At 40.2% G+C, this 17,919-nt stretch overlaps 1 protein-coding gene across 1 annotated transcript; it reads right to left on the bottom strand.

Annotated features, from left to right (window-relative positions):
* Positions 1–3,061: 3,061 nt before the first annotated feature.
* Positions 3,062–17,033, bottom strand: pitpnab (phosphatidylinositol transfer protein, alpha b). The gene is made up of 11 exons (XM_020639852.3): positions 16,773–17,033; positions 11,727–11,757; positions 7,849–7,994; positions 7,395–7,486; positions 5,877–5,884; positions 5,512–5,586; positions 4,929–5,012; positions 4,734–4,811; positions 3,874–3,984; positions 3,342–3,464; positions 3,062–3,144 (listed from the first exon to the last, which is right to left on the bottom strand). Exons 1-11 carry the CDS (start codon positions 16,787–16,789, stop codon positions 3,097–3,099), a joined length of 813 nt encoding a protein of 270 aa, XP_020495508.1. The 5' UTR covers positions 16,790–17,033; the 3' UTR covers positions 3,062–3,096.
* Between the last annotated feature and the right edge of the window lie 886 nt (positions 17,034–17,919).

Raw genomic sequence — 17,919 nt, 5'->3', positions numbered from 1 at the left:
TAAGGGGACTAAAAAAAGTTTACACTTTGCTTAGATATCTGGAAAACTGGACCCAGAACTGTTACATTTCTAAAATAAAAATATGTAACCAATACTAAGTCATAAGTGCTAGCATTTGTCTGTCTTTTAAGTTATTTTTTGGGCCTTCTTGCCTTTGTTAGATAAGGGCAATGGAAGAGAGACAGGATATTTTGGGAACAGAGAGTTAGGGATGACATGCAGCAAAGGGACGAGGTCGGATTCAAACCCACGGTAGCTGTGTCGAGGACAACAGCCTTTGTACAGGAGGCGTGCAACATACTGCTAGGCTATCCAGCACCCCGTGTAAGCAGTTTCTAAACTTCTTTACATATATCTAGGTGTGGACCATTTATATTTAGAATCCCTTTAAGTGCTTTGAGTGTAGAAAGGAAAGTTTTCATTTCTTTTCATTCCATTATAAGCTTGCTGTGGTGGCAGTTTTTCTGACCATGGTGGTCTAATATGACGACGTGTATCAGTAATATGATATTCGTTTTATGATGTGATCTGTTGCTTGCTCTTTGAAGTTTCCACACATTCGAAAAAATATGGATACAAAGTAAACCGAGGAAAAACAAAATGAGGACAAAGGACGCCAAACAGACGTCAAAAAGTTCTCCATTACTTCCCCCTCTCTTAACCCAGCCAGCATAGACACGCTACTGTACATCACTCATTAACACTCATGCATATACTGAAAAACACACTATCACAAATAACCAGCTTGAGATTCCAGCAGGACAAAAAAACCCAGCTCATCCAAAGACAAACACAATAAACCAGCACTTAATGACCAATCAACATCTTCACAATCCTTGACCGTGTGCTCTGCTTTACGTAAAACTGTTTTCAGTCTTGGAACAGGCAGCAGAGTGAGATAGACCGGCAATGATACAGGAGAGACCAACGTGTCATGGTAGTTATTGCTATCGCTGGATAAGACCATTTATCCACTGGAAGTGATGGGATGGGGGACAGGGCAAGAACTGGTGACATTTTACTATGAAAGAACCATTTACCTATCTACAGCAAGCGGGAGTAGAAGTGTAGCCACGATGTTAAAATCACCGCCATGAAAGAGTTTAACGGGTGAAAGGAGAGACTGTCAGACAAGAAGAACAAAGTGAGACGGTCTGATTGATGGCTGGTCCTCCACGCATTTTACATCTATCCTTGTATACTTTTCTGTCTTTGTTTATGTGTGTGTGTGTGTGTGTGTGTGTGTGTGTGTGTGCGTGCGTGTGTGATACTGCATGTTTAAATTCAACTACTGCACTGTTATCAGTCTGTTCGAACAGCCGGGTGAAACTGAAAAGCTAGAAATGATCAGGTAAAAGAAATTAAAAAAAACAAAAAAAAACACAACAACAACAAGAAACCTTGGTAATTTTCCAACGCTACAGCAACACACACACACACACACCTATAAACACCCACACACATAAACCGAAGCGTGCGCACACAAACTCACAAAGCAGCAGAAAAGCCATCAAACGCCTCAACATATCAAGGAAGCTACAAGGGAAAAGAATCCTAACTGATAGGTCAGGAGTACAGCAGACCAAGCTATCAAAAACCCGACCTTTTGTGGTTTGTGGACAACAGCAACAGAAGGAAACACTGCATAAAAGTAGACACAAATGGAGAGAAGGAGGTACAATGACAAATCAGGAGAAAAAACTCAACACTGAGCAGATACAGCTTGGTCTGGAAAAAATACGCAGACAAACTTACACACAAAATCATCTTAAAAACCCTGTTTATATATTTATATATATATATATATACTGTATATTTCAATACAACTTTCAGCTCCCCAATATACGGTTTACTGTATATTTACAAATCAGTAGGATATCTTAATTAGAAATAAATCCTAAATTGCAGAAATAACGGCGCTATTCTCTGTAGTTTAGAACGGTTCAGAGACTGAGAGAGAGAGAGAGAGAGAGAGGACTGACAAGATTTATAATGTTGCTACTGGAGGCCTCAGAGCAGTTCATAAGATGGGGACACTGGATGGAGAGAAACAATAGAGATGGATGGGAAGGGAGGAGGGTCATGATGGAGTTTACTGGGTCCAGGTCCCTGAAAACCAGACTGTAGCAGGAGGGAAGGGTGGGGGGAAGGGGGGGGGGGGGGGGGCTGTAGGTTGGGGTTGTTGGACTGGCCGGTCAGACATTGTGTCAGTTGGAATAGGAGGAGGATGTGAATCCGCTGGTGTCTGGGTATTTTTATCTGGAAGAGATAGAAAGAGGAAAGAGCGTAAAAAAAGAGGCTTGCTTTACTGTTTAAGGGGGGGGGGGGGGGGGGGGGGTCCTGCTTTATTGTAAGTTAAATGTGTGTTTTGGTAAGCGGACACTGTAGGTCAATTACCCCCCCCCCCCCCCAAGCACCAAACAGAAGCAAGACAAAATCAACTGAATAGCGGACATACAGTAGTATAGCATATGGCGGCAAGAGAGACCATATTTCCCTCAGGAGACAGTAAGTGGCTAATTGAATGCTTTGTGTCTGCTGGATGTGTAAGTTGACAACTTGCCTTTTAACAAGTTAGCCAAACAACTTTGTAGGGGTCATTTATGCCAAATGTTTTAAGCTGTTGTAAGCTGATCAGTAAATAGAAAGATTCAGGAATAAGCTAGATTCTCAAGTACACATCTTACAGTGAAGGACATGTGAGAGTTGCAAATAGTCAAGCTCAGTGCATCATCATCAAAAAGAGATTTAGAGATTTCCTTGCCATTTATGCAATCTGCTCGCTAGCTGTAACTTGTGGAAAATTCAGCAGCGTGCTTTGCGGAGCTCGTGATTGGTTAGACTTTTTACAGCCCCATGCCAGCCACAAGCCATATTTTATGCCATTTTAGGAGTATTTACCTGATTGATTGCTGTCAGTGTGTGAAAATAATTTTAAAAGAAAAAAAGAAAACTTCCAATCAAAATAAATGTAAAATATGTAGTGCATATTTAAAAGGATCTGTCTATACAGATAGCAAGAGTGCAGTTCAACTTCACAGTAGACATTTAAAGTTCTCACCTGATGAGCAGCAGCATTCACGGTCCAACACAACCTCAGTCCTCTAGAGCCACCATCCCTTTAACTGGGTCCTTCACTCTCATCTGATGCACACAAAGAAAATCACAAAATATACAGGAAACTGTTCCAAACTGACATTCTCCAAATGCTGGAGTGCTCATGTCCTCTCAGGACAACACAGATTGATTACATGTGTTTAGTGATTTATCACTAACTAAATTATACATGAAAACACACGTTCAGAAATCAGTCTGGCTCTGCCCTTAGCTTTTGTGCCCACCTCATCTAGCTCCTTGCGCGTCTCCTCCTCCATGCGACGAATGTCCTCCATGTTCAAGTCAATCCACTTGTCGATCCAGCAGAACAGCTGACGGTGGAAGTTAGTGAACAAACGCTTCTCTTGCTGGGAATCACAAAGACACATAAAGATAATTCATCATCTGTTTTTAGAGATTAATCTTTAATTTACAGTTAACCAACATATATTTAAATTCATACTAATTTGAGATTCTTAATTATATCCTGCAATATATTGTTTGTCCACTAGAGGCTGGTGCAGCCCAAATACAGTATATAACTTCATAGTGACTGGTCATTTCTCACTATTTCCATTATTAATTCTAGCAAGCTTGCAACATGTGAGACACTGATTGCCTTCACACCATTTGAGACATATTGGCACAGCAGTCCTTAAAAAGAACATTTACAACATCACATCCAAATATTACTGTCAGAAATCCTTCCAGAGTAGCTGACCTTAATATGTGGTGACAAACTGCAATGTAGCACCACAGTGACAACGGTAAACCAACCTTTTGAATGAAGTTCTCCACTTTATTTTGCAGGCCCCACCACTTGAATTTAACGGTGACCAGTTTGTAGGCACACATGTGTGGGCAGTCTTTCTTGTTTGGAAGTTCCTTCTGAAAGTGCACAGACATGCAGAGAGGATTTTTGGAAACGTTAACATAGATTAATGGGATGATGTCTCCTGCTCAGCCCCCTGGATCAATTTTGACTAAAAGTCAACAACAACTTTTTAAAAAAACTATTTAAAAAACTCTTATTGTTTAGAGAAAGGGACTATGTGAATTTTAGGCAATTTGAGCAGTTTTCATTATCACAACCAACAATTACATTTGAAGGAAAATACTCACACCTACATATTGACTTACTTATTTGTTTTGCATGAAAATATCACAAAGTCATGGTGTGACATGATGTCATGCCTCCAAGGTTTCTAATCCTACATGGTCTAAGGACATAATTACCTCACTTTGTCTAAAGCTACATCATCGTTACATACAGCCATTTTTGTCTTTAATGGATAGGTCAGATGAATACAGACAAGAAATATTAGGAGTAGAGAGTGTTGGGTGACATGCAGCAAAGGGCCATGGTTGGATTTGAACCCATGTCTGCTGCAATAAGGACCATTGCTTCTGCAGATGGGACGCACACTCTCACCACTGAGCTAAACCAAGGCCCCAAGAAGCTGCTATTTCAACACTGAATAAGCACCAGAGTTGCTAAGTAATGGGTATCTGTGTGAGTATTTTTTTATTCTATTTTGCACATTTAGTGTTGTGTGTTTGGAGGTTTTTGTTCAGCACTGATGTCAATGGCTTCTACATGTCTGAACATACTGAGACATTAACTTCAGACCCTGTACCTTCCAGTCTGGTCCTAGAGGGCCTCGTCCTGTCTTCACTGACTTGTACCTGCAGGGATCCTCCTCTGGCTTGTAGTCCTGCAAAGAGATATAGAAGATAAAAACGGATAAAACAATGCAGCTGAGATTGAATTAGTCGTAAATCTATTGATGCAAGCATTCAAATATGGATCATGAGCAGCAGGTCTTTTTAACCTTCGAATCCACTTGGCTTCTGTCTGCAATATCAATATAGACTACATCCACCTTCTTCCAGGTTTCTGCATCCAAACCGTGTACCTGAAACAGAAGCACAAAGCACAGGTAGATACGGGAACAAGTCTCTGCGAACAGCCAACACACAAAATGTGAAAGTGTTTTGAAAGTCAATGTGATGTAAATCAATATTTAACTTATTAGAAGAGGTCAAAACATTCATCTGCCTTTGAGCATTTTTGCAAGCAAGCAGTTTTTAAGGATGAAATAGATATTTATTTTTGGATTGAAACACTGGGGTCATTTCCCTACATCATGTACAAGAAACATTAAGCATTTTTTGATTAGAAGACAAGTAAACAGGCTGAAGCAGTGGGAAATATTGGCGGTACACAGCTACCAGCTACACGACTTGGAAAAGAAGGTAAACACCCACAAGGTGTTAGATACAGTAGAATTTAAAAATAAAGCGCTCTAGGTTTAAAGTGGGCTCTTTATTTATCACATGCATTTTTTCATGTAATCCTACATCCTTGCTCAAACACACAAATACGTCCCAGTCTTCACAGTCTTTAATAATTACATTTTCAAGGTGTCCCGTGTCAGGTTTGTGCCATGTCTCGATCTTGATCAGGAAGTTATCTTTCATATACTCGTTCTGCAGAGAAGGAGAAACAATCCAGAGTGAAGAAAAGAGAACAGCCCACAGGAAAATACGCAAGCAAGTTCAAAACCAACATAGACAGGAGTTAGTGACCCTTTCCCCCCACATACAAACACACAGAGTATCCCTGCTGCTGCTGCTGCTGCTGCGTCAATTAAATAGATCAAATGTCTTTCTCAACTTTCAGGTGAATTTGCTCCCTCTACGTGCATTCAGGCTTCCCTGTATTTGTTTTTATAAACATACATGAAATTTATAACATAAAAGAGAGAAAAAATACTTACAGTGATAACTGCAGAGCCAGATGAAAGAAAGCACAGCAGCAAACAAAGAGAAAAGACAAAAATATGGATGAAAAATACAAGAGATGAAACAGCTATAACAGTCCTGGACAGTTAAAAGTGTTCAGGGGACCTATCCAACAATATCGGTAAGTAACTATGGTGTGCAGGATTCAGGTCATGTCTTTTTATTGTCCTGTGTGGTTTGTATGAAAGATGGCTGCCTGGCAGCTCGCAGCACGTGCATGATCTCAGTCTGAAAGACTTGAGTGATTGCATGGCTCCTCTCACTGGACATACAGTTAATTATTCAACAGCTCCTTCAAGGTGACAAAGACTGCAAGACGCAGAGGGAGAAAGAGAGAGGAGCAGAGAGAGACACACACAGAGACACACACACACACACACACACACACACACACACACACACACACACACACACACACACACACACCACACTAATACACAAATATGGATTTGCGTCCAATAATTTTAACCTTGTGTTGCATTGAGTTGTATGCATTGTGAATGTCTATATTTATAATAATGCCTGAACAATATTGAACTTAACGTATCACTTGTTATTGAACTAAGTTATGTGCTGTTATATTGCCTCCACGAAATTCACCCTGGGGGAAAATAAAGTATATCGTATCTTCTCATTTTCAATCATTATTATTGATGTGATGCAGCCTCCAAAAGAATTTTGAGATGTTATAATGTTGATGAAGACCAGCTAAATGCATCCAAAGAGTCCAAACTCAGTATGTATGTGCTACTTGATTAAGTGTTTTTTTTTTAAAGACTCGGTTTGGTCTCATTTCTGTGCTGTGCGAACGTTCTTCTCCCCTGTGACTCTGCTCTCACAGCCCTCCCCCACACACAACCCCTTTTTCTACTTTACTTTCTTTTCTACTTCTTTCTCCCTTGTCTCCTTCCTCCTATCTTATAAACATGAACCACTGGGCTCCGAAACAGAGTGCAAAGAGACGGCGCCCCCATACTAAATATCAACCCGGCCAGTTTCATCTATGCCACCTGACCTCAGCTGATCTGAGTCCATCCCACTAATCAGTCATCAACTTCTTCATCCCTCCTCTCTATCCGGTAATCCTTGCCTCATCCATCATTTCAAACCTGCCACCTAATTAATGCAATAAATATTCTAAACCATATCTTTCTTGGAGTAGTCTTTGTTATTGAATATTTATATACTGTATATTTAACTTTTTGGAATTTCCTTCACAAGTCTTGTAATAGCGGCAGCTTATGGCCCTCCGTGTCCAAACACTTTACTTATAATTATAAATGCAAACTTTGTCAATAACATTCGTGGTTGTACCACAACAAGCTCATTAACACGGGTAAAGCAGAAAATTCTTTAATCGTGAATAGATGCCATAATATGAAACTAAAACATGGACACGGCTTCAGATGTATGTCACTTATCATAATAGTTTGGTACAGAATTTTGAAAGACAATGCTTGACATATTGCTGTGGGTGTGAAAGCGTGTGTTACCTGTGCGACAGTATGGGTATGCATTCCAGGCCTTCTCGTGGATGTTCAGAGCTGAAGAAGGAGCCAACATTCTGACGAATGACGGCACTTTACTGCAGGACACAGGAGGGAAAAAGAGTCAAAGCCAGGCTGAGTTGATTGGTACTTTACTAAACAAATTTTTGCTTCATGACACATAAGTCTCTGTCGTTTTTACCCCACAAACCTGAAAGGTATTCATCTTTTTATATCTTTACAAATGGTAAACCACTCTTTAAAGAGTAGTAGGAGTCGTTTTTAGCTTACTAGACTGTATTGACTTTTAAAGAGGTGACATAATATACTGAGGCAGACAAATATATGAATGGACTGAAGCCAGGCGATGAGGCCACGAGGGAGAAATTAATGAAGTTGCCTTCCTGAGTTATGTTTCTTGGAGCTTTCTGCCTCTTTTAGTATGAAAATGAATGCTTACCTCTGCAAATGGTAGATTTTGTGTGTGTACTGTCCCTTCTCTCCATCTTTCTCATAGGGCTCATTTTTTAGCACCTCCACTCCTTCTCCTCCGCCGGTCTCATTCTTACTGGCCTCAGCCACGGAGTAGAGCTGGCCCACCTGGTACTGCAAACAGAGAGGAAACCAGGTTTGAATTTGTGTGGAGTGTGTGTTTAACATATTATCCTGTAGGTCAGTGAGCTTCCACATACATATCCTGTTTCATCAGTGCATCTATTTCAATCTTAAATTGTGGATTACTTTTTCTTCTGATCCTTTTCCTGATCCCACCATTTTCCATTTTCCCTGAATCCTCTTAATCTCCTCCATACACTCTTGTTAGTCTTCCTGTCCTGTCAACTTTTTTTTTTGACTCATTTTGTTTCCTCTTCCACAAACTGGACACTCTCAACTCCTTTCATCCTTCCTTCCTCTCATTCCCCACCTTCCGGATCCTGAGTTAGCAGCATGTGAGTGTTTCAACACAGGAACAATGGCTCCTTTCATTTCTTAATCACGTCTAATCCACCATATAACCTCTGCACAAAGCTGGAGCAGTCACAATTGTGACATCACAAAGATTGAGCAAGATGGTGTCATTTGAATAATTCTATTGTTTACATGAGATTGACATTACAGTTACATCCTCTATACTGTTACTTAATGTGGAAACAATTATGTTAAATCAAACCAACACCATATTATAGTCACATGAAGACAAACATATTATATTAAGTTCCCTGGAGTCAATTTCATCTTTAGGCTATATAGTAAAATACCAAGATAAAGCAACCTATGTCAGCTTTTCTGAAGTGCAAAAGTCATAAATAACTGCGCCAAAATATTCCACTAAAGTCAAATAGTGATTAAATGCACTCCTATAAAAACATAGAAAAATAACCCTTTAAAATCTATGCAGGAGAACCGTTTTTGTGCACATCTGCGGATAGTACAATATAAAGGCCAATACATTAAAAATGCTGTGACTTATCCAGTTTGTATAAAAAGCTGTATGTTTTTACTTCTTTGTTGTTTTTTTCTCAATAAAAGCAATAATAGTTGTATTACAAATCAATCTCTTTAAAGTCAGTCAATTTAAAGATGACTTTCTTACAAATGAACAATACACATCCTCTTTTTTAAATATACGATCTGGAGGAAAGAAGAATCGCCTTTGACGATAACTCCTGATCACTCTTAACACTGCTGTCTGTTGCCATGACTGTAGCTGCCTCTCATTATCAGTTTATTTTGTCGTTGGCAAAGCTTACTTTTTTTCAATCATACCTGAAATCATCGAGGCGGAACTAATTGCCGCCGATTACGTTTCCGGGACGTTACAAATAACCAACGCACAGAAAAAGGGCCCTCGCTCAAAAATAAAGCTCTAATGACTATCACAGAAAATGTTAATAAATAAAAAAAAAGGAGATGACGACAATTAGGAGAGCGTTCAAGTATTAGCCCCTGAAAAATATTAAGAAGAATACGAGGTATGTTGAAGTGTAAGTCATTATATGTTGACGACATGCCAACAGGCTTAGCTGCCTGTTGGCCTAGCATGCAATTTATGTCCGTTTCTTGCAAATTAGCAAGTGAATGTCACGGTATGTAAATGGACTTGACCTTAGACGACGTATTATCTATTGCTGTTTTTTATTGCATGGGAAACTCAGTCTATATATATAGATACATATATCTATATATACATATGGAGAGTGTGGCGTTAAAGCTTTAATCAAGAAGTGAGCAATGAAAGTTGTGTTGCCTTGTTTTGAACTGTGTAAAGGAGCTACATTGTATGTGTTAGCTTGAGATGTTATATTGTGTAGCCCCTGTGGCTTAAATTGTAAAGACAAGCCAAAGTGTTTCTTTTTTTCATTGTTCTCTTTATATATTCACTCTCTCTAAACCCAGCTATCATGGTTTGGCCTGAGCTAAAAAGTATACCCTGTTTTTAATGAAGACCTCATGCCTCGTATTTTACTGGAAGGAGCCACAATGACTTCACAGGGATAGTGATGTTAGGCTGCATTTTGTGCACATTTGAAGCAGGACTAGATTGGTAAACCACAGATTCCCTTTTTTTTAAAGCATCCCCTCACTTTGTTCATTGCATCTGAGTCAAATGCCACCATTGCGTCACTTCTTTCAGCAACTTTTGAGTGGAGAGAAGGTGAACATAAAGAACAAATGAGTCACTTTCCGGAGACTTCTCTTTGAGCCATGACCTTTTAACCTTTGATGTGCTTTTAAAATGTTACGCTTCTCTACAGCATCAGTGATGAAAGGCAAAGAGACACAGCCTCGATAACCTGTGCCATACAGGTTTAAAGCGCTTCCCTCAAGTCCCCTTCCGGCTAGAGAAATGGATATAGGAACAGCGAAGCCTCCTGGGTAAAAACACTAGACAATTATAATTCAACTTGGCCTTTCAGGGTGAGGCCATTCTACAACCTTTCTCTTCAACAAAAATTGAGAAAGAAATCTGATTAAGCTGCTATGGGAGCTTAAATCATTACTCTCTCCGGCTAGAACAAATCATACAACATATAGTTCTCAGAAAAGGAAATGGATGCTCAGTGTATCATAATTATGTTGTGATTTTTGAAATAAATATAATAAAATCAAAATTGTTGGCAAAATTTGAAAGACTACACGTTAAGAAAATCAAATTATGTTGCCTTAATTCACAGCAGAGATAGAATGACTGAACACGACTACTGCAGAGAGTCGGGGTGTGAAGTGAAGCTCTGGAGGGATGTGATTCACTGACAGACAGAGGCCTGCGTGCTTACAGAAACAGGGGACGTTCCTCATCTGCATTCAGTCTCAGTCCATCAAAGAATTATTTTTTGAATTGAGATTCTTGCATTGAATCGTGACACAACATATACGCTGCCACAATTTACCGGCATGCAGCCTTAAAAAGAAACCTGCCTCATTGTGTGGAGGTCAGATGATGATAAAGGAGCTGCACACACACACACACACACACACACACACACACACACACACACACACACATACACACACACACACACACACACACAGCAGTGCAGTTTGATAGTATTTTGATATTTCAAGATAAAGTTGAATGTAGGCTGTATCAGGTTAAACTTGCTTACAACCACTGGACAACCTGGACCAGAGCGATGCATAACCACATTCAGCACAGGTATGTGACCAAACACCTGCTGGGACTTAAGGCTGGCGATGCTAGCAATGCTAACGGTAGCCACACTCTGCAAACCAATTTGACTTTGTTTACCCACAAAGAAAAGAATGAAGCAAAGAATTCATATTGTTGCGTTAGATTTAGACAAGTCGTCTGGTCTGAATGTAAATTTCTGTTTTAATCGACAGGGAAACTAGTCAAACAGGTCAACGTATGAAGAGACGATATAAAGGGCATATGTCATTCAGGGGAGTTGTGGTGGTAGTTTCAGGTGACTCATTTACAATGCAGACCTGAATAGAAGCAGGAGTGAACTGCAGAGGTGATGGGGAGAACAGGGGACACAGAGAGAAACGAGGACAGTGACAGACTGCTGACTGTTCATTCAATGGTCTATCTGATTGAAACCAGCTGCCATCTTCAACAAGACTTTATCTCACAAGGTGATCGATGCTGTTTTGTGTTTTTTTTTCTCTGAGTAAGGCGAAAAGGTACAAAAAGTGTAGTAGACTACTACTGAAAATAAACATGAATAAAACAAATCCAGCTAAAGGAAGAGCTGCTTTACAATGACAGGCACATTTCCAAATACAGTGGACCAGGAAGTAGATATCAAGAGGTGGGCCTTGGACCATAAAAATACAAACATACACACGGATATATACAAAAACAAAACTTACCTCTTCCACAGAGATAGGAAGAATCACTCGACTGTAAGAGAGGGAAAAACAAAAGAAATTAGTCAAAAGTTTTCTCATTCAGTTAACGTTGTATTATGGTGTTTCACACATGCACAAAACTCCTGAAAAACTCCCTGATGTTTTCAGGGCGAGCAGCATGTGTGAACGCAAACAGACATTTTTCTTGTCCAACTTTACACAGAATTCTTGAGACGGCAGTAGGAAATATTCAAGACAATTCATCACTATAGCGACTGAGAGGCGGTGATGACATTTATATCTTGCAACCAGCACCTCACCGGTACGATCTTTGTGCTTAGTTTTGTTTTCTGTTTGCCAGTTCTCCGCTCTTTCATTGATACTGTGAATATGTCAAACTACATGTAGCATTAATATAAAGGTAAATGACCATAGCGTTGGACTCTGTTGCTTAGTCCACCAGTATCCCAGCGTCCTTTTCAAATCATGTCTTGCCTACTGAGACTCCCCCTCCAGTCCGACAAGACTGTGAGGTGTATGTGTGAACAAGTGACTCAGGAGGATTTCAGGGGCTGCAAATCTGACATTTTTTAGACATTTTCAGTAATACATAGGTGAAAACGGCTTTAATTTGTTTTCTGAGGGTGGAAAGGTTTCATTTTGTAAATCTAAATATTGCAGATACATTTCTTACAATCCTTAACAGAAGATCTGGATCCAGTGAGTGTTTTTTTCGGTTTACTTTGCCTTTAGATTGAGACATGTTTTAATCAAGTAAAACTCAAAATATCTCAGTTTCCCTCTCCGTTGGGATAGTTGTTGAAGTTCTTTCATAAAAAGCTGATCTCTTCACTCCTTCTTCACATGCACTACGACTGTTTTTTTACATAAATAAATTAAGAAGTTTCCCTTTACACACTATGTGGTCGAGCCTGTTGAGCAAAAATCCCTCGGAACTGTGTCACCAAATCTGTTACTATGATGAAACTCATCATGGCTTTAATTTGTTATTAATGAACTGTCACTGACCTGGATTACCACGGAGCAATTAACAGAGTGACACACTGACAACATGAACCAGAGTCTTTACAAATCAGCTCGATACACCAACAAACATGCACCTTTTCCATGATGCTGTCTCAGAGGACTGAGGAGCCGAGCTGGAGTCAGCAAATAGGGATTTGTGATGAAGGGTTAAATGAGCTCTATGAGCACTTACATGACAATCAGGCTGTCATGGTCCTGACTTCCACCCTGATAAGTAACTAAATCAAGCAGTTCAAAAGTGACTCATTTTAAGAGCATTTGTATGTTTAACAGTGAAGAGAGAAGCCTGCCTTGGAGGCCTTTCCAAAGTTAGTCACTTTTATACTGTCTGTTATGTCACATGAGCATTATTTCTGGAATAAATTCCAAAATTGACACAAAAAAAGGACAAGTCGGCCCTTAAGCTATGAAAATAACATATTTCACTTCACACTGAGTTATCAGGAGAAAATTAATGATCTATTCTTTTCTGTTCTCAGGAGAAGATGAGAAAATGCTTCACTGAAGCAAGAAAAACAGCCTGATAAAGATTAAATGCAAAAACTTGGGCCTTGAAGCCGCAATGCCGCCTAACAGATTTATCACAGTTTTGGACCTATGACAGGTTATACTTTATTTAAGGAGAACACACTGATTTTGGTGTAAGCCTACCATTATTATTATATACCCAAGAGGAGTTACAGATAATTATCTATTATAGAAGCAGCTGAGGTGCTGAGGAAATGTACCATGATTGTATTAGGATGAATTCAATGTTAATATTTTACAGTGCATCTTTAAACATTTAAAATGTTTGTTCTATTTTTTTATTTCAACAGACAGGGAAATGTGTCTGCTGTTTAGGAGACACCAGCACCTCCTACTTTGTAAAAAAAAAAAATAACCACGCATGAAGCCAACAGTGGTTGAAGTTAACCTAAAGCTGTTTAAAAGAAGCTAGCTTATGTCCACATTATATTTTATTGGTTGAATAAAGCTGAACACTAACAACCTTAAGGCACAAACAGCCTTTTGAGGATCAAGAGTTACTGTCGCTTCATATTAAGACAGGTTAATGTAAAATGTTTTTCTCATGTTAACTTGGACTGTTGGGGTATGGAGCCTGGTAACGAAAGGCCGTAGAAGATGCACAACACCAACAAACTGGTGACATGCCACACCAGCCCTCTCTCAAAATGAGCCCAGAACACGTTTGGTTTTGTGCACAATGGCTGCATGACAAAAGGTCCACTAACAATGCAATAAAAGACCATGGTAAAACTTACACTTAGGAATATGTACACTCATATTGCTAATATGAAATATAAATGAAAGCAATTTAACAATCCATTATCAAGCAGTGGTGCACATGGAGGATAACCTTACTGATGCATGATAAGTGAATTGTTGCATCCTGTAGTAGCCAATGAGTCAATGAGACTAGTACACACATTTACTGTTATGATTGTATAAAAGTAGATTGTGTTGATCCAGAGTTAATGTTAACTAACTTCTTCAATGTGTGTGTGATTTGGTTTGTATGTTTTCTGTGATGCAGTCACAGTAAAATGTCCAGATCTGCCCACTCAAAAATACAGTATTAACAAGTGATTTTGTACACACATCCACACTCATTTTTCTTAATAAATAAATAAATAAATACAAATTATATTTAGTTGGGGTACATACTTCCCTCTTTCCCCTTGAATTAGTGTATTCTGGAGCGGCACAGTTCTCTTGTACAGTATGCAGCTTCTCTGACTGTTTTGTAACTGTGTGATGTATGCCTAAATTCAGATAATCCCAACTGCTTCCCACTCGCCACTGACTGTAATCTGGCTCTGAGTCCAAGCCAGACATCGCATGGGAGACCAGATGCTGCGAGGAAGGCAGACAGTGAAAACTGTGAGGGCAAAATGGTGATAAAGTCCCATTGATCAAACTTACAGAATGTTTTTTTTTTTTCTGTTAAGATTGACAACAGTGTACTTGCTCAGATGCTCGGCAATAAGACTTTGGTACAGATTAATGTGAGACAAATGTTTAAAAGAGCAAAGTTGAAATAGTTTGCTGAATTTAGGCCAAGTAAAAAAGGGAAGTAAAGTCACCTTAATGCTCGTTCTCCTCTTTCTCTCTCGCTCGCTCTCTCTGCAAACCTCCTTGCACTAAAGGTCTCAAAAGGAGGATCGGGTGTCTCTGTACTTCTTCAGAAAACAAACCACCCTTCTTCTCTCCTGGACATCTTGCCTGTCTCCTCATCTTCTAGTATTCTCTCTGACTCTATTAATCTCTCCCTTTCTCCTTTGTTTTTAATCACATGATATTCAGTAAAGTGTCTCCTCCAGTGCTGTGGAAAGGTGCCAGAGCTCGTGGAAGTGAAGAAAAAGTGGACCAGGAGTTATTTAGGTCAGTGGTTCAGGTGAGCAGTGCAGAGTCTGTACTACAGCTGGACATGGATCAATTCATTGTCTCTTGACCCCCATGATGGCATCTCAGTGTGTGTAGTATGTGTGTGTTAGTGTGTGAATGTGTGTGTGTGTTTGTGTGCAGGCCTGGTGGAGTGCCTCGTGTGTTGACGGTCTATAAGTGCATTCAACATTTAATCGTGACCGATTTAATTAATTTGCGGGCAGACTGCTGAGACCCAGACTCTCCCTAATCACTTCAGATCTTTAGCCATGCCATCACTCTCATCCTGCAGCTTTTGGTGCTGCCAGCCCATCAATTGATTAAATACAAGAAATGAGGACAACAATGAATGTTGGTAAATGTAAATGTATGACCATTTCAGCCAAACTCTTTACCAATATGGATTTTGTTATAATAGTGTTATCAATCTATAACAGCTTATCTCTGACCTTGGCATTTAATTACAATAAAAACCTAAAAAAAACGAGATGTCTTAATGCCAACAAGGAATCATTTTAGGCTTTTTTTTAAAGAAGAGATCAAAATGATCTGAAACACAAATATGTGGAGGAAACGAGAATTTTAACACATCCTTGACGCAAAATGAATGGAGTGCCTCCTGTCACTATGGAAGGAACCAGTGCCTGTCAGAAGTGGAAAACGAAGCATAATGTCTCATTTTTTGCACTCGAAGGCCAATATCCATCTACAATTCACTGGCCTTCTTCCAACTGCCAGCTGATTGTGAGCAGGCCTCAGTCAGCTCTCCTCACAGCACACCGAGGCCTGCAGAAGCAACGTGTGAATGTAGTGTTTAAAAAAAAAACACCGAATATTTATCTGTCCACGCACCATCCTAAATCCCATGCCACACTCTCTCTTCCTCCCAGCTGCCACATCCTCACAAATGTCTGACTGGTGCATCAAAAACTCGCCATTTGCCACTCTCTCCCCCCCCCCCCCCCCCCCCCTTAAGCTTTGCAACAACCTCCCCTACCTGCCTGACCACTCCTGCCCATCTTCCCCTCGAGCATCCCCTCTAAAGCCACATCTGCCTATCTCCGTTCCTCCACAGCAGAGGTAAATGCCGGAATGCTCCCATCAGGCGTTTCACCTTCACCGCGCATCAATAACATGGCCACAGCGGCTTATAGGGATGGACGGTGGCACGGCACGGCTCGGCGAGGCTTACATCTTTTCCTCAGCAACACTACTCCTACTCGAGCATCCATCATTGTTAGCACCGAAGCAAATTACATTTTATTATCCGCTAAAATGACAGCCTCACTTGGAGAATTATGATGGAAAAATGTGAAGGGCACAGCCATGCCTGCGCCGGCTGCTGATGCAACTACATCCGCCGCGTTTTTTTTAGGGATCTCTCGCTTTATTGAGCGGATGTTCTGAGGCGACGGAGTGTTTGATTTGCATATAAAATATTGACAGACATGTAACCAAGCAGATACAGGGCGAGGATGTCGACATCACCCTGCCTGCTCTCCTGTAATTCCACTCCAGGGCGAGACTGGCCACAATGTCAGTCCTGCAAACCAGACGGATAAACGCGCACACATCCTCTCTCTCTCTCACACACACACACACACACACTCTCTCACACACACAGCTACTTACAATTCCTTTATAAGCATTTTTTGGCGGTGAAGTCAGTGAATCCCAGAGAGGAAGCAGAAGCAGCTGAATGTACAGGTCCAAAGACACAGGGTCGATCCCTCCCTCCGATAGTCTCTTCTTTCTCCGCTCGTTTCTCTCCCACCTCTCCCCCTCTATGTCATTCTACCTCCACAGTTGCTTATTTTCTTCACATTCACTTCCTGGTCGGGGCCGCGGCGCGGCGTTGCTGCTGCGCGCAAGAGCACCAAGGCCTGTGCAGAGCAGAGCACACACGAAAAAAGGGGGATTCACCCAAGGGTGCAGTGAGGTGAATGTGGGTCCGGCAAGACTAAATCACGGAAAGGTCCATTTATAGCTACCAATAAAAAAAAATACCTATATAATATTTTTTTTTTTAAATAAAGAGCCATACCACTAAACCCCTTTTCCACCATTATTCTCTTATAGTGAGGATTGACTTATGAGGAAAAAATACATTCATAAATTCAAGATACTTTTGTGTGTGTGCTGAAATGGATAATAATTAAACTAATTCCCTGCTAATGCCAGTGATTAAATAGTATTTTGTTTTTACATGTTGGTTAGGAAAAGCAAGCCTAGCCTACTGGTTAAATTTTTATTTTTCCATAGGAGTTTCCAAGAAAACATTTAAAAAAAAACAAGATGGACTAAAACATAAAATAAAGGCTTAGCAATAATACCAAAAACATGTAAGGTCAGAATCATGTAAGATTGATTATAGACCTATCAATACATGGATTCTGCCAAATAAAAAAAACAAAATGCAGAAGATTTGTGACAAAAGAAAAGGACGGAAAAAAGGTAATTAAAAGGGGAAATAATGAATGGAGCAGGCCAAAGGTACTTCCCTGCATCGTTTGTCTTCAGAGTGTGCTACACCCTCTGCGTCATCGCCGTCATAGTGACGTAGAAGCTTGGTTATTCACCATCAGAGTATATACGGGCATGACACGGGGACCACCACCGCTGGCACAGACGCACGGTGCGTCAGCTCTCTAAGCCCTTTAAACCAAGTCCTCGTATCTAATGTGATTATCTGCCTCCAGAAAGTCAAAACCGTAACATGTCCATCCATGTAGTTCATGACTGATGTTTTTTTTTTTTTTTACACACACATCACAACGAC

Source organism: Labrus bergylta, chromosome 14 (genome assembly GCF_963930695.1).
Source record: "Labrus bergylta chromosome 14, fLabBer1.1, whole genome shotgun sequence".
In the NCBI taxonomy this organism is placed as follows: Eukaryota; Metazoa; Chordata; class Actinopteri; order Labriformes; family Labridae; genus Labrus; species Labrus bergylta.
The sequence above is the reverse complement of the archived record's forward strand: the minus strand, read 5'-3'. Positions and strand labels throughout refer to the sequence as shown.